Source organism: Meles meles, chromosome 1 (assembly GCF_922984935.1).
Source record: "Meles meles chromosome 1, mMelMel3.1 paternal haplotype, whole genome shotgun sequence".
Classification (NCBI taxonomy): domain Eukaryota; kingdom Metazoa; phylum Chordata; class Mammalia; order Carnivora; family Mustelidae; genus Meles; species Meles meles.
Genome location: NC_060066.1, coordinates 138593679 through 138611765, shown reverse-complemented (window position 1 = coordinate 138611765; position 18087 = coordinate 138593679). Strand labels below are relative to the sequence as shown.

The following is an 18087-nucleotide window of genomic DNA, read 5'->3' as shown; positions in this document are numbered from 1 at the left end:
TGGAATAACCATAATTGTCATGTGTATCCCAATACTGCGTACATCTCCCCAAAACCAATCTTCATGCTGCTTTCAGGGTAGTCTTCCTAAATGATCTGATCATTGGTTCCTTACCCAAGAGCTTTTTTTTCTTTTGTAAGATTTTTTTTTCCCCTTCTAAGTAATCTCCATACCCAACATGGAACTTGAACCCACAACCCTGAGATCAAGAGTTACATGCTCCCCCAAATGACCCAGCGAGGAGCCCCAATCTTTCAGTGTTTCTTAACTTTCAGAGGTGCCATGCTGGAATATTTATGGATGAGATGACATGTCTGGATTTCCTTCAAAACAATCCAGGGACAGAAAGTGAGAAAACAAGTTTGGCCATAAATGGGTAGTTGCTGAAACCAGGAGGAGGATTCATGGGATTCATTCTACAATTCTATTCTATTTTTGTATATATATTTGATATATATATATTCCAAAGTAGAAAGTCCCTACGGTATCCCTCTCCCTTGGGTAAAGACTGAATGACTTAGTCTGTCCATTAAGCATTTCTACCATCTTTTTACTCAGCTTCTCCTCATCTCTACCTCAGCCTGAGGACAAAACCTGGCTGGGTGCATTAGAGTATTTTTGTTCTGGAAAAATCAAATGTGTTCCAGAAAGTAATGCCTCTCTTGGATTAACTTCCAATCGACGTTCACAACTTTCCCTTTCATTCCTCTTCCACCCCCACTCCCCCCAAAAAAACTAGTTTGGCTGAGAGGTTAAGAGGAAGGAAAGGAAATTAATATTTACTGAGTGCCCATGATATGCCAGGTGCTGTCCTGAGCACACTTATTTTTAAAAAGTTATGTAGTGGAAATTCAGTATTTTGAACATTTAACTTGCTAAGAATGACATACCATACGTAAATCATGGCATATTTGGGGATGATGTTTATTGTCCTTTTTCACTCATTTTTTATATGTGCCCTGAATTTCAGAAAAATTATCACTTTTCCCTTTCACCATTCTCAAAAAACTATCACTGACGTGGTATAGCCATTTTTATTGTGTAAGCCCTAGTGTTCTCAAAGGCCACAAAACTGCTCACAGCATCCAAAGCAAACAGCACGAACATGCCTATACTTCAAAACTATTTCAGAAAATATGGTAGGATGGCACTACCTCAACTATTTTAATTGTTTTGCCATAAACCATAATATGCATAAAGTATGCATGTTTTCTGGGCTTTTTTGTGAGTTACAATTCAAAGTCACAGAACTTCTAAATTTTAATGCTCCATTAAACAGCTTACATTTTCCCCAACATCTTACCCTTTGGAGAAAAGACATGTTTCCTAAAAGTCTTCATATTCTTTTCAGTTCATAATCAATTAGAGTATTTGAGTGTGAACTTGAATGCCAATGCAATATGTACAGCATGAACAGGAGGAGGCGGTGGGAAGAGGGTGTGGAGAGATGCCTATGTTGCTTGTAGTTTATTAAAAACTAGAATCAACCACCACCTAGCACAAGGCAAAGGGTTTAGGAAGGCACAAACTAGAATCAGAGTGCCTGGATTTGAACCCCAGATCCACCATTTATTTATATGTGGTGTGACCTTGGTCAAGTTACTTAATCTTGCTTTATACTTGGCTTGAAGAAGGACTATGAGGATTAAATACGAGTATCCACACAAAGGATTTAGCACAGGGCTCTGTACTAAGTAAATGCTCAATAAATGTTAGATAATCACGGTTGTCATCTCTATGACTATCATCACCACCGGCACCACCATGTTGGAAGTTTTAGCAGCAAAAGAATGTTAACCCAGTGCTGGTTCCCTAGGATTTAGCACAGGGCTCTGTACTAAGTAAATGCTCAATAAATGTTAGATAATCACGGTTGTCATCTCTATGACTATCATCACCACCGGCACCACCATGTTGGAAGTTTTAGCAGCAAAAGAATGTTAACCCAGTGCTGGTTCCCAAAGGACTGAGATGGTGGATGTGTGCTGCAGAAGCACAGGCAAGTTCCATTAAAAATGGTGGCCCAGAGGAGGGACCCAGAATTAGTTAGTCTTGACAGCCTATTCTCTCTGTCCACAGAAGGAAGAAACACCACCTAAAATGTGCCCACACCATTGGCTTTGGGAGCTACAGAGCAGCTCTCTGCTTGGCTGTGAAGCTGATACCCAGAGACTTCAGCTGCTGTTGCTCCAGAAAACCCAAGTGTTAAAAAAATAAGCTGGACTAAATGATCATGAAGACCTGAACTTTGGCACAGCCTTCAAAGAGTACCAGTGTGGTTCAAAGGACAGTGAAACATCCCACTGCTTGGGCAATTTTTACCCCCAAAATTCATGCTGGTAAGAGATACTTCTGGAGATACTATGGAGTCTGTGGCTTACAAAAGTAACACAAAGCTGGCAGGAAGAACATTCATGACCCTGTTACTATTCAAATCAACTAACGTTATTAGGCAAATGGTCACATTCCCATTTCAACTGACTATTCCAATTCACGGAGAGGCAGAGGGAAAGCACAGACTCCAACAGCCTGCATCCTGGAGAAATGATTTCAGAGTCAAAAGAAAATAAACATAGAAGGTAGGAAGAGTCACTCACAGAGGTGAAAACTGCCAGAAAACTGACCCCACTCAGTGCATTTAGAAAGCACATTTGCACACAGCCCCTGGGAAGCTGGACCATTCGCCAACCTTCATTTGTTTAACAAACCTAAGCAATGAACTTTCTTCACATGGAGCTTCTCTGCTAAAATCTACTCTCCATTAGCAAATCTTGTGAAACTGCTTTGATATTTGGTAAAATTTCCTCCTGAACTTCAATGTAAAAAAACAAAAACCACTGAACTTTCAGGATAATTACACTAAGCTTAAATAAAAGTAATTACCTAATTTACAAGAGGAATTACTTAGAAAAATACCACTAAACTTAAAAGAAGCCTGCATGAATTACTAGAAGTTATACTACTGCAATATTAATGCCCAATTATTGTCGGGCATAGAAAAAAAGCAAGCTGCTGCCATCAATTACCCACAGAACTACATCTCTGAAACAGGTAAGAGTAACCGATGGGAATACAAGGTAGTGGTTGTTATTAGTACAAAGTGCAGCCAGCTGTTGCCCAAATGTGATATACTGTGCAATCCAATTAATTCACTTATTTCCTTCCCCTGGACCCAATAAACAGGGAATTCTATGGGCAATAAATTTAAAAACAATTTCTTTGTTTCCTTCTTCCTTTTCTTTTCTCCCTCCCTTCCTCCTTCCCTTCCTTCCTTCCTTCCTTTAAAGCATGCTCCATGGAGCCCAATGCAGGGCTTGAACCAGCTGAGCCAGTGCCCCTGGGCAATCCATTTAAAGAAAGACTGTGGCTGGTACACTGTTTCCAATGGCTGAAAACCAATCAGTCAAAGCAAAACAAACAGCAACAACAAAAAGTGTTGCTGAGGAACTAATGAACATCTAATGTGCACATTTCTCACCACCTTCAGGATGGCTGGGAAATGAATTAAAAACTATTTTGCTTCTTCAAACAGCATAGCTGTGTTACAGCTGAAAGGGTCTCAAGAAGCCATCTGGTCTAAACCCTTCCTTTTCCAGATAAAGAAAATCAAAGTCAAGGACATAAGGAGAGATCTCCAAAGTCCCATAGCCAGTTAGCAGGGAAAGTTGAGAGTTGTGCCCCAGGCTCCTGACTCTAAGTCCCACCCTCCCCACGATCCTCTCTTGCCTTCCCGAAGTGAGCATGCCCCTGGGAAGAGGGCAGATGCCACCACCAGATGTGTCAGGAAGAATGGCTCTACTATTTGCATAAAGGTTGCGCCACCAAAGAATAAAGTAGACAGCATCCATGTGCCTCTATTCTATTAGGTACGGTGTGCCTCTTCTCTTAGTCCCTGCTACCTTGCCTTGCCAAATGCAACAGTGCTTAGATCAGAAAGGCCATCCCAGGACTGCCTCCAAGCCTAGACCTGCTTTCAGCAACACCCAGCAGGTCTCCCAGCCAATGCTCACCAACCAGAGACAGGATGCTGGCTGGCTTTTAACAAGGCTCCAGGGCCATGCTCCTCCTCGCCCCTCAGGGTGGTGGAAGGAGGCCTGGAGAACAAGCCCTGAAATGTCTAACCCCAGAGGCTAGGAACCCACTTTTACTCTCCCAGACTTCTCTTCATTTGGCACCCTTTGGCAATGTTTCTAAGATAGTCACAGGTTGTTTTCAGACAGTGACAAACGTAGCTGCCCAGACGGCCCAGATGTGCATTGGCCCCCACCCCCATGAGATGGTGCCAATTGCCTGCTGTGTTCTTGCCCATCGGTGCCCTTCAGCCAGGATGTCCGTCCCCATCAGGTGCTCTCCACAGTCCAGAGGGCCTCAGGTCCATTCCTAACACCCTCATGGAGCCCGACTCTGTTTCTCTATTGGTTCTGCTGATGTGGCCTACACCAGGTCTGGCTTTGCCTGGCCTGGCCACCTGAAGCCAGACCTCTGAGGACGCATCCTTCCTTTCCTCCTATAAGAAGGTGCAGACTGCCGAATGCTAGCGCACGCGCGCGTGCGCGCGCGCGCGTGTGTGTGTGTGTGTGTGTGTGTAGGAAGAGACACCTTTCGCTTCAAGCAACAAATGTGACTGTGTACAATTCGGAAACCTGAATTACAAAAATGCATTTGGACAGCGGCTCTCCACCTTCCTTCTGCTCTGACCTAAGATGAATGGTATTCACATACACAACACCCTCCCGCACCAAAGGCATCTGCGATCGGGATGCCCTGGGACTGCTTGTACTCAGCACAAACACTGCCAGGAGATCATGAAAGATGGGCTGTGGGCTGTTCAATCCTGGTATGCGAGGAGGAACTCAGAGCTTTTCTTGCATACTTGAGGAAAATATCTGAATGGCAAGGGAGAATGACATTGGGATAGGGACAACTTTGACTCTGATCTAATATTTAAAGAGGAAATCACCGGCAAACCTATCACTAATAACTTAGCCATATGGCAGAGCAGACCCAACTAAATAAAAGGCTCCTTTGGCAAAAATCCTTTTCTAAAGTTACTAACTGGCCCTTAAGGGTTTTATTTATTTATTTATTTATTTATTTTAGAGAGAGCACATGAGCAAGGGGAGGGGCAGAGGGAGAGGGAGAAGCAGGCTCCCCGCTGAGCAGGCAGCCCAACTCAGGACTTGATCCTGTGACCCTGAGATCATGACCTGAGCTGAAGTCAGATGCTTAACCAATTAAGCCACGTAGGAGCCAGCCTTGAATGTCTCTTTCGAATACAACTGTATTTTGATTTACTGTGCTGGAGCTGCTTCATTTTAACTGTTTTAATACCAGAGCTTCTTACAATGAGCAGCCCTCAGGTCCCTCCTCTCTGACTGAGCCTCCCAAAACGCACCTTTAGCCTCTACTTGCTGGTGGATCACAGCGAGGGGCTTGGTGAATGTCTTCTTATTCTGCATCATGGCCCAGATCATTGAGGCGTCCAGTGAGGTGCAGGCTTCGTCCGGGGGCACACACTGCAGAGAAGCAGAGCAAAGAGGGTCAGCGGTCACTCTGAGGAGCCCTGCACCAGCCCAGCCTGCACAGTTGTCCTGTGCCCCTTATCAGACAGCTCCCAGCTGTTTACCACAGAAAAACAGGAGATCTGGGGGGTTTCCAAAGAACCATAAATAATCTGGGAGACGAGGGGCAGACCCAGCAGATACAGTCTCAGCTGCACTCGGAAGACTCAAATATCACTGGATGGCTTATAAACACTACCTCTCTTCCCCATCTTCCCACAAAACAACTAGAGGTTTTAGTGTTATTTAGTCTGAAAAGTAAAGAAACGATATGATGAGTGCTGGCCCTTCACCAAGCCGGCTTCACAAAAATGGTTCCTGTTTGTGACATGCGCTTGTGGGAAACGTCACGTGCTGCATTATGAAAGTGACAGATTCTACGTGTCTTGTCCAAAAAGATAATCATGGTGTCCAGTTTGTTTGATTTTTTAAATCCCAGTATGGGCTCATTGAAAATGAAGCTTTCCAGGGTCGTCGGCTACAGTGTTCCAAACTGGAGCCCTGGGGACCCGTACCCAGGCGTGGGGACCATGAGATCAGCTACTTCCAGTTATTTTCAGGCCCCCAAATTAGAATTAGCATGCCCAAGCCTTGTTTACCTGTTTTTAAAAAGTGATCACACTCCAGTCCCTTTTTCTTTCAAATAACTTTAGTTCCTTGTCTACACTCATCAATAGATGAAACTCAAGACATCTACCTGCTTTTGTTGTGAAGAAACAGATCTATCCTTTAAAGAGCCTAGAGCAAGCCATCCCCCAAAGCCAATGAATTTCCAATCACGAAAGAGCACAGTGTTTTGACTTTATTGTCACTGCTGCTCTGAGCAACATACTGTAGGAAGACAACCCCTCCCTCTCCCTCAAAACCCAGGGAAAGGTTTTAACACACAAGCCTCTTGCACAGGGAAACAACAGAAAGGCCTCATTATTGCAAAGATTTGTATTTTTTTTAATAAAGATTTTATTTATTTATTTGACAGATAGAGATCACAAGTAGGAGAGAGAGAGAGGAGGAAGCAGGCTCCCTGCCAAGCAGAGAGCCTGATGAGGGGCTCGATCTCAGGACCCTGGGATCATGACCTGAGCGAAAGGCAGAGGCTTTAACCCACTGAGCCACCCAGGCGCCTCAAGATGTGCATTTTAGGAAAAGCCTTCTTACTGTGCCATTAGTTCTTCACTTAAGTAAGGGCTAACGAGTATACGTCCAACTCAATGCTCGACCCTGGACAAGATACCCAACTCCGGCCTTCATTTCCTCAGCTAAGGGCAGGACCGGACTCAACGATCTTTGAGAACTCCTCCTAGAAAGACTCTTTGGCTCTATCATCTGAGAAGTCACTAGAACTGTGGAGATATTAACCACAAGCAGTAAACACGAAGACAGTGGTAATAGCTTATCGGAAGCCACTGCTTTATCAACAGTGGACTGTTGTCACACCTACTACCTCCGACGCTCCTCTGCTCTCGAGAGGAGTCAGGCACTCTTACTTCACTCTTACAAGTGAGGCCATGCAGACTCTCAGAGGTCAGGGGACTTGCTTCAAGTTCTGTTAGTAAGCAGCAAGCCATCCTTCTCAGTCCCCATGCTCTTTCTAGTTTTTCATGCCTTGGGTCTAAGTCCGGACTTTAGGGTCTCATCCCATGTCATCCACTGAGACTTGGAGCTCTCTGCAGAATGTTATGGAAGGAAACACTAGGGTTAATTTTTACAAGCTAACATGCTACGGGTGGTGCCAGGCCAGGCTCAGAGAGAGGTAACAACAAAGCCACCCATGAAGACCCCTAGACTAACCCGCCAGGCCTCCCCTCCTAAAATCCCTCGCTCCTTAAAGTCACCCTCCAGCTGCAGGGAGAAGCTGTGTCTCCCAGCCAAGCAGTCAGTGACCCTCTGCCACAGTCCACCGATGGCCACTGGAAGGCGAAGGCATCCATATTGCCAAAAGCAACCTAAAGAACATGGTCCGAATCGTCTTACACATTCATGCTCCCAAATGATTATGACCAGATTTGCAACATTTTCATACCCAGTATAAATTTTTCTTTGGTGTTGTCAGAGAAATGGATGCCCAGGGGAATATAACAGTGTAAAGCATTCAGATTAGTGGTAATCTAGCCCCAGTAATGTAATTATTCCTCCTCCCTCTGTCCCTCTATCATACAACCTACATATTAAGAGAGAATTCCATACATACATTTATTGATACCACTCAATCATCAGTTTCAGACACTGATGGATATGTGACTACAAAAGTCTTATGTCAGCTGACACTGTGTGAGATAATTACAAAAGAAATGCACGTATGGTATCATAAAAAATCATGGCAGAGTCAGCTGATACTGTGAGAGATAATTACAAAAGAAATGTACGTATGGAATTATAAATAATCATGGCAGATCACAGACACAAAACTATGGCAGAAGACACCTTTCTTGCACCAGGCCAAACTAATGAGGTATCGTCATTAACCTCGCAGACTCCCCCCTACACAGTCACTCTGGTGAGGTCAAAGTGTTCTGATTTCTGTTGTGGCAACAGAATGTTTAATATGGGGAGAGACAGGGGGCAAACACGATGAGCCAATACGAAGCTGAGAAAAATTAAAATGTTTGTTAGTTTCCGTTAGAAGTCCTCCTGAGACAAGTCAACCTTATCATTCACACAGAGAAGGTCAAAAAACAACTGCAATACGGGTCTCAGCGGGACCTGGGAAAATTAATCCTCACACTGAACTTGTCCTTTCGGCTCTCTGTGCTTCTGGCAATGCACACTATCCGAACTGCAAAGATAAAGCCAGACCTCTCCCTCAATGGAAAACAGTCTTGATTTATCATTTGTAAGATACTACTAAGTAGCATGCACGGAAAAAAAAAGTCATACTGTCGGGATTTATTCTCTAAGACTCCATAAAACTCCCGGTTCCCTGCTAACACAGATTTTATTACTTCAGTTGGGCAGTTCCCAAACCAAAAACCTCAACCTGCAATAACTCGTGATTAAACTTCTCCAGCAGGTCACTGCCTCACCTAAAAATGTCAAAATAACATAAAGATGGATGAAGGCCCACTAACCTTAGGTAACTTCTGGGGGTCCTTTTCCTTCTTGGTGCACAACGTGAGCTCACATTGTAGAAAGAGCAGTGAGGTGTTGAAAATGGACTTAAACACAAAGCTGAACCGCTTCTTGTCCACCTCAGCTTGCGGAACTGGAAAGTGCACCCTCTTGGGATTGTAAAATTTCACAGATTCGTCTTTAGGACAAATGTTTTCAATGATGGTGTAATCGGACATCCTATCAGGGTTTGAATATGGAGAGATAAAGCATGTCTGGATGGCAAATCCCAATTCTTGGTCAGCCTTAGTGACAGACACCTACAAAAGAACAGAAAGACCAATCAGAACCGAGCAGGCCTGTTACTTCCACTTTAGGCTACACGGTGCTTCTGATGAGGGACACGGCTTGATTTTCATGACATACTCATCTCGTCTCCTTTCTAAGTACAAAAGTAACATATACTCATTGAAAAAAGATGTCTCCCATCTAGACTTGGTATGGATGACAACAGTGAATTACTTAGTTCAAATGCCAGTCTGGAAGAGTTCAACCCAAGATGACTTCAGTCTCTTCAACCTTCCGTTAAGTCCTCTGGGAGATAAAAACAAAAGCATGGCGTGCACCTAAAGTGGATTTTCCAAAATAAAACACCAACAGGCGAAGCCCCGAATGTCATAATATGGGTCATGTCTCGATAGTGTACCACCTGTAAAACAAGCTATTTTTCAGAACTCCTCACAAAATAAAGTACAGAGGCAGAATCTATTTAACCCAGGCAGAGAGGACTGAACTTCTGAACTGCCACGAGCCAGAATGAGCCTACAACACTGCAGCAAAGCTACAGATTGCTCTCAAGTCCTGCTTCATAGCAAGCAGGCAGAGCGGCCTCTGGGGTTTGGTGTCAGGGACCGTTGCAATCTGGTGGCGATCACAAGCCTGGCAAAGCGTCCTAGCTGCGCACAGGTCCAAACCAGGCCTTGCCAAGTACTCTCTCCCTTCACTCTTGAAGCCCAAGGGTATTTTAAGGGAAATCTAATCTGGAAATGTCTCCAACTCATTATACTTCCCTCTTATAAAACATTTGTATGGGCTATGTCCAAACCTTGTTAAGGTTCTTTTCTTTAGAAACAGGAAGTGGTGTTTGGCCAAGTATAAACAGAATTCAAACCTCAACTATCCTGAACTCAGCTAAAATCCCCAGGCCAGAGTGGATTCTCCATTTGGTGACACATGGATCGCTGCGTGAACTGCCTTTCCCCACATGCCTCATTCCTTGACTAAACTTAGGATCAAAATAAACTTAAACACTTAAGAAATAAAGTTAGTCCTTAACCATAAGCCAATAGCCCCAGAATCCTTTCAAAAGGCGTGGAGATATAAACACACTTTCCATTCTCAGAACCCAGGGGAAACCCTGACATTGCATGGCGCTCTGAGGACACAGCACAATTTTGAAAGATGCCTCCGTGGTTAACTACAAGACACTCAGCAACGAAGATGATTGTTATCACATCACTTTGTGGTGCCTTAAAGCTCAATTCATCTGAACAATCTGGTGAGATAAAGGGTTTCATCTCCTTTTGATAAATAGAGGAAAAAAATGAACAAACAGGATAGACGACGTGTTCAAAATTCTACCTTGGAAGCACTGGATAAACCAAGCCTTAAACCCAGGTCTTCTGACCTCTAGCCCTTTACTATTTCACTGCAGCCACAGCATCGAGTCAACTAAACCCACGATGTGGCCTTGGGAGAACACCTGGTGAGAAATCTTTCTAGGAAGTAGTGTTTAGGAGTCTGTAAATATTCACACATCATTATTTTGCCAATATTTCTGAAAAATAAGATATTTTATCTGGAAACGATTGCAAATTACATATATCGTATTACTAAAAAGTGCCCTTTAACAAGAACTCATAACCCACAAAGCAAACATGCAGACTTTTCTTGAATTTCAAAGAACGTATGTTCTGGTAGGAACTCTAGGGTCTCCCAAAAAGTTGTTTAGAGGAAAAAATACTATCAGCAAGTCTTTTACTGTAAAATGGCCTGGTCGGGGTGCGGAGGAGGGGGCACAGTCAGTTAAGAGGCTACCTCTTCGTTTCAGCTCAGGTCGTGATCTCAGGGTCGTGAGATCGAACCCCGCACTGGATTCTGCACTGAGTGTGGAGCTCGCTTGGATTCCCTTCCCTCTTCCTCTACCCCTCCCCCACTCCGATAAATAGATAAATCTTGTAAAAAATAAAATGGTCTGAAAATGAGTACTAGAAGAACTACAGGTCTCAGAGGGAGAAGGGCCCCAGGAAATCGTGTGGCTCATGCCCTGTGAATTCTGAGCCTCAGTTTCCTCCCATACAGAAGAAGGGCACCAATACCTATGAGAACGGTAGATCTAGATCTAGGATCTGTAAAGTCACAATTACACAAACAACACAGTTCCCAGCTAGTCAATACATGACAGCTCTAACTAGTAGTACTATTCTAGATTTGAATTTAGGGGGTTACCAACAGTTCTTTTTAATTCCCCAAGACACATGAACTAATAGAAAAGCTGCCATTGTGTGACCAACCATCACCCAGAGATGACCAAAGACCAGGTGGCGAAATCGATGATGTCTTGGATTAAAGGAAAGGATATGGTCTAGAAGGAACATGATTCTGGGGGTGTGCTAGGATGGCTGGCACAAGAAACTTAGAAAGAGTTCTTTAGACCAAGCCAATGATTCGGTGAGTTGTACTTTCCTTAAATTAAAAAATTTTCCTACCAGCATTAGACTCCAGACAGAAACAAAGATTAGGTGTGGGTTGCTACCTTATTTTGCAAAATATTTACAGAGTCTCTCTTTTAGGTGGTTTTAAACAACTTTAAAATAAAGCTGTTTGAAACATATACCACCCTCCTCAAATTCTCAATACATCTGGTATTTAAAATGGCAGCAAAAAGATTCAGTCCATTTCTTTGTCACCATTTGACAATGTCTTTGCCTAAATTTAACTATGAAAAATACAGATGATATGTGAAAAGATATAAACGTGAAAATAAGTGAAAAAAAAAAAAAAAAGAATTTCAAGTAAGAAGCACTAGGTGGACTGGGGAGAAAAACCAAAACACCCACCAGGGCAGGATACAGGAGGAAGATTAGTCAGTGATGAGCACACAGCAGCAAAGCCATGAATTAGCAGAGCCAGGTTCATGTTTGGAAAAGAACAAACCCCAGTTAAGCAGGGCCCCTAAAATCCAGGGCACAATGCAGAGTCAGTCACTGCCCAAATACACACATGTGGATTGTGCAGCCAGAAATGCAAGAAGAAAATAATGATCTTGGATAAGAAGAGATCTCTAATTAGGAACAGCATGTAGAAAGCAGTATATTTTCCCCAGTGGAGAAAGAAGGTATACCCAAAGAAAGAGAAAACCTCTCAAAACAGGGAATCAAAAAAGAAGAGAGATCCAGGAAAATGTCGAGAGCCAGTGGGCTCTACCCCAGAAGCTGAACAAATGTGAGAGTTATTTATCTTTCTGAAATAGAAATATGTGCTCTGAAGTCACTTGCAACGTATGGAAGTATCCCATTTCGACCCTGTAAGCTTCTCACTCCTCCTACAGTGAAGCAGAACACCAGCTTGCATTTTAACCCCAAAACTAGACGACCGACAGATGTCCTGGGGCCAGAAAGATATTTATCTTTTTCTAGAATCTGATCTGAACCTGGATATTTGCACTGCTAAGAGGTCACATTTTCTCCTCTTTAAATGGCAGTTGGAGGTTAAATGATGGTAGCATCTAGTGGGTAATACTGTGGACTCTCGAGCTGGACAACCTGAGTATGGACCGTACTCTGGACTCCACAGGTTACTAACTGTGATCTTAAATGAGTTTGTGCCTCAGTTTCCACCCCCCTAAGATGGGGATACCAATAGTCTTGTCTCGGGGAGCCTGGCTCAGTCAGTTAAGCATCTGCCTTTGGTGTGAAATATTCCTGGATAGCCGTAACACGGCAACTATTGAATCCCTGTTCCAAAAATGCTAAGGACAAGCAAGAACAGGCCTTTATCAGCAGAATTCACACCACCGATTTTAAAAAAGCATTCATCTGTAAAACACTCTCCTCGTGTACCAAGTCCTGCAATGTCTCACTTTGTTCAGAAATTAACCTGGATGCATTTTCTGAGCCCAGCCCTCACCCAGAGCTGGTTGAGGGCTGCGGGGAAGAACACGGGGAGGACTTCTCCAACAGGCGCCTTGGCTCTACTCCAGGAGCTATGACAATTCCGCTCCAACCTAAAAGCCCAAGGCTAATGTCCAGGTCTCATACCTCAACATAAATGTGTCCGTTCTCTGCCACAGAGAAGACCCCCTGAGAGGGCACGAGAAAAAGGTCAGTGTTGTATAGCTCCATGTTGAAAGTGATGTTTCTGTTGGGTGGGTCCTGGAAGCTACTGGGATTCCCCACCTGCCGCAGGCTGCAATTAAACTGGGGAAAGCAAACAAACAAACAAAACAGAGATAAATCACAGTGAAATGAAGGTTGAAGACACTGGAACTTAGTAAGCTTTGGTCTTTAACATCCATTTCCCCTTGTCCCCCACTCAGTAGTCCCTAACTAAAGCTAACCAGAAAGACAACATTCTCACAAACTACCTGCTGCAAACCAACACGTACCACGACAACTTCAGGTCGGCTGAGGGAGGTATCTCCTTCATCCATATCTCCCGGAAATCCATTATCCCCTGACTCCAAGTCTTCATAACCATCTGGCCAGCCACTACTATCTCCGGGCGATGGAACCTGTATCACAATCTAAAAGGCAAAGAAAGCACAGACCTTGTTGTTAAAACACCAAAACACATGATTTGGTTCTACCTCACAGAAACACCCATGTATAATTCAGATGCCAACTGAAAATCTGAACTTAAAAAAACCCCCAGAACTCCATGTTTTCTGAGGATTTTTACCTTCAAAGAGATTAAAAATAAAGATAAACCCAACATATGTTCAAATTAAGACTTGAACTAAAATATGTATTTTTCCTCGTGAAAAAATAACTTGTTTCAAACAGTAGGAAAACGCCAGTTACTGAAACAGGGCTGAATGGGGCTGTCAGTAGGCCAGTCTACACTGGAGGGAAGGGGGCTTCCTCTTAGAGGGCTTTTCTTTACATCAAAAATACTAACAAATACTAAGACGGACTAATTTAAAGAGCTTTTCTTATTTGTATCCATCAAGATTTGTATAAAGTTTGAGTTAGAAACAAAGTACCTAATGTTTACTATTGAGCTAGTCTCCTCAACTTTTCTCTGTACTCGTCTATCTTTTCCTCATTTCCTCCCCCGTACATTTGTGTGTGGTGTACGGATGCAGGAAAGAATCATGTTTTTATCTATGACAATCTATCTTAATGTTAGCTGAAATGACTATTCCTAGGTTAGTTCTAGACAACATGAAAAATTCACCTGAGGACCATGACTCCATAAATAAAATCCCAATTTCTTTACATTTATAGAATAGTCACATTTTTTTGTTTGGTTTTGTTTCATGGGCTTAGACTGCTGAATATGGCGCAAAACAAAAATATATACTAAGTCAGAAAATTGCTACAGTTATAATTGGAACAGCTACAATAATCACTGAAGGGAACAGAATGTAGGAAAACCACCTCTCCATTTTTTACCAGTTCCACAGAAGAAGTATTGATGGAACTGAAGCCAAGGACCTAGGACATTGCTTACCCTAGGTATCATCATCATACCCATAAGAAGAAAAGGATTTTAAAGCCTTAAGATATACCTTTCTCTTCTGAGCCAAAAGTTACCTTTTTTTTTTTAAACTTAACAGATTACCATAGCCTCTTACTGGTGTTAATTTAGCCATAAATATAAAATTCCAAAATCAAGAATATCAGTAATATATACCATTCATTATATCTGGAAAAACTGGATAATGTAAGAAAATTAGTGTTGGAATTGGCAAGAGGGTGTTCATCATAGAGGTCAAAGGCTAATAAATTATTCCAGTAACAAAGGGAGATGAGCTGGGCCAGCCAGCCTGGTGTAGGGGAAAGATTAGTGGAGGAGAGGTCAGGGAGTAGGATTCAGTCCTGGCTCTGCCCTTAACTAGTTCCTCAAATCTAAGCAAGTCTCTTAACTCCTGGCAGTTTAATTTCCTCACCTGTGAAATGAGGAAGTTGAATGAGATCATCTTAAGGTTCTTTCCAGCTCAAACACTCTGAGTCTGAAGAATAATAAACTTGGGTCCATAGGAGAGTGAGTGCCCATGTAAGCCACCCTGACAAAACACCTGATCTCCAGTCTTTCTTCTGGATGGGTCAAGTGTATCTACTGCAGGGCAGTGGCACGGACATGAATGACAGTCGCACCCTCCCTGTCCAGTGCCAAAACTGAACTCGGGGATTTATAAGCCTTATTTTTACTGTCAGAAGTTGTATAACCTGAACTGCAAAACTAACATTATGGAGTGCTTTTGAAATTTCATGTTTCAAATTCTTTTAATAGTCACAGCCTAGTGCGTATTTCTGCAAGGACAGACTTAATTGGAAGAAAAGAGATTCAGATGAATGAGCTGACAAGAATGATTTCTGGAAAGTATAGGTTAGCTATGCAGTGGACTACCATTGGAGGAATCTATGTAATCTCCCTCTGCATAATGTCAAAAGTAGGAGATTTGCTTCAGGTTAGGATCTTTTTCAGAGGGAGAGAGAGACTAAATAATCATTTCTTGAGGACCCTTTTCGGATTTCCCCGGGTTCTTTTGTTCATGAAGAAGGGAGAAGCCCTCCCACCTCTGAACAAGACTCAAACGAGGCCACAGAGACCACAGAGCTGGTTAGCTCAGTTGTGTAGACAACTGAGGGTCAAAGTACATCCCATTTTGTTGAGAACTGGCGCTTGACTTTGTTTAGGCCTGGGGTCTATGCCCCTGCTCATGGTCATAGAAACTCGAAGGCTATTTTTAAGGTAACACTCAGCAAGGCTCTGGCAAAGGGCCAAGCGTTGTTTTGGAGAACACTCACAGAGTTATAGTAAACCACGCCATCTGGGGCTGATCGCCGGTGCCGAGTACCACAGCCATTCAGTGGAGACTCCAGAATGAAGTGGGTGCCGTTCATCGTGGCCTTGCAGGTAGGATCCAACAGGGTGAGCTCCATCCCTGAGTAGCTATTGGCCTGAAACAACCACCACCAAAGACGTAAAGGGGGGGCCCACAGGCAGATCTCCCGCACAAAGGGAGCACGTTTTGCCCGGTCTCCCCCTACAGTGTTGGTGGCTGGAGGCCTGCATTTCCCCTCCCCGCTTGCTTCCTCCCAACCTACCAAGGATTGTGTTTGTTGGCCTTGGAAATTCAAAACCAAAATATTGACACGCGAGGATCTGGAACCCCCCTCAACTGAGAACAACAGGACCCGAGTGAGAATCACAGCCAAGGGGAAGTGAGTCCATCCAACTGAGCAAACAGTATCAAGTCCCCAGAGTACAAAAGTGAAAGAGGGAGAAGGAAATAACTAACACACACTGGGGCAAGACGGGAAAGGAGGTGGCTTTCTCTTCTCTAAGGAACTGCACTGACCTGAAAAGAATCTTTTTCTACAGCTACGATCATCTTCTCTTTGTCACATTTGACTGACAGGGCAACCTCCATGTTCCCCTGCACCTCCTCGGGCTCTTTGGGATCAGGAAACAGTTGTATGCTGGGGAGGAGAGGGTCCTTTGGCCGGGGGATCCCATCTTCTCCCCCTTCCCTCTGGCTTCTCCTGGAGAGATCAGGGAAAGGAAAGGGGAAACCTCCACTGCGGCCTCCCCCTCCTCGGATGGGCGGGTTCTCCAGGGCAGGCAGGGTGCCGGGGTCCAGCAGGATCCGTAGCTCAGGAGGGATGGTATGTACCTCTTCATCTCTCATTTCCTCTGAGGGTGACAGAAGAAGGCAAAACATCATCAGTATCTGATGCCAGGCCCCAGTCATCATCATTAGCAGGAAGAACAAGAGGAACTAGCACAGAATGGGCGTGTGGAAAATTACTCTTAACAAGCAATGTGTGAAGGAGATGGGGATCTGGAAGCCTGAATTCTAGTCCTGGTGTTCTTTCTGAGTGGCACTGGGCCAATGGCTTATTTCCTTATTTCCTAATTTTTAAAATTGAGGTTGTATTAGACCAAGAGTTCTCTACTTTGGCTACACATTAAAATCATTTGGGAACTGAGAAAATTTCCTTATACCCAGGCTGTACCCCAGGTCAAATAAAAATCAGACTCTCTGGAGCAGCACCTAATCATTAACATGTTTAAAGCTCTCTGTATAGGTCCAATGTATACCCAAGGTTGAGAACCACGGGACTAGACAGCTTCTAAGGCTCTATGAGCTATAAAAATCTATAATTTGAATAAGTTATTGGGACAATAATATTCTTCAAGTGCCAAAGAAATACCTCCCTTGAATCTGGGAATTCTTTAATTTCTTGAAACAATATTGGCAATTTAAGATTATTTGCTACCTCCTTTCTGCCTGCTAAATTCTAACAGATATCTGGACACCCTGGCCTGTTAGAACCTAGTCCTGAAAAGAAAAAGCAGCTTCGGCACACATTCCTTCAAAGAGAGAGGCATATTTCGACATAATGAATCCTCAGTGTTCTGTCTTATTTTCAGCAACTTAGGGAAGAAAATTTTTCCCACTATTGGGAAAAGCCAATGCCTGAGGTCAGCCCACCTCAGTGGGAGCAGGAAGTGAAGACAGAGGACATTAACTCTCCTTCAATACTATCTTCTGCAAAGAGATGTCACAGCCATATGGATCCAAAAGAAATCAGAGCTTTGGAGGGTTTTTAATTTGTACATTGACAGAAACCTTCACAACTCTTTGAGGTAGGGCCTATTTTTTTCGCCCATATTATTGAGGAGGAACCTGAGACTCAGAGGTAAGCAACTTCCCCCTCAAACAGTGAATAAATGGCCCATACTCACGCTTGCTTGGTAGTGGTACCACTGGGGTAAGGAACAGGTCTGGGGATCAGAAAACTTGGGATTTGAGTCTCACTAGCTATAAGGCTCTGGAAAAACCTCACGAACCTGCTCATATTCCACTTTCTGCTCCACCCAATGGGAGCAACATCTCCTGTGTGCCCTCTGGTGAAAGCGAGAAAGTGCCTGGTGACTACTGTCCTCCAAGATACAGCCTGCCCTAGGACTTCACCCCTGTAGTAGGAACAGCTGTATGTCAGCTGTAGTGATTAGCAGGCACTTCTGAGAGAAGAAGCCAGGCTAATTTGTTCTTAATGTAATCATAGTGAATTATGTGATCTATAATGAAGGTCTCCAACTTGCAATCAACTCTGTTACCAAAAGATCTGTACCAAAGATCATTTCCTCAAAATAATCTGTCACAATTCTAGATAACCTTAAGCTTTATAGTCAAATGAATCATCAAAATTTACAACAGAACAACAGCACCATATAAGCTGAA

General features: G+C 43.5%; 1 protein-coding gene across 2 annotated transcripts in view; it reads right to left on the bottom strand.

Annotated features, from left to right (window-relative positions):
- TGFBR3 (transforming growth factor beta receptor 3) overlaps positions 1 to 18087 on the bottom strand; it is a 201858-nt gene that overhangs the window by 20749 nt on the left and 163022 nt on the right. For both annotated transcript variants that reach the window (XM_046015836.1, XM_046015830.1), the window contains exons 9-14: positions 16198 to 16532; positions 15644 to 15796; positions 13276 to 13413; positions 12929 to 13087; positions 8630 to 8929; positions 5396 to 5516 (exon numbers count right to left, since the gene is read on the bottom strand). In XM_046015836.1, coding sequence (XP_045871792.1) covers positions 5396 to 5516; positions 8630 to 8929; positions 12929 to 13087; positions 13276 to 13413; positions 15644 to 15796; positions 16198 to 16532 — 1206 coding nt within the window. The remainder of the gene's footprint in view (positions 1 to 5395; positions 5517 to 8629; positions 8930 to 12928; positions 13088 to 13275; positions 13414 to 15643; positions 15797 to 16197; positions 16533 to 18087) is intronic.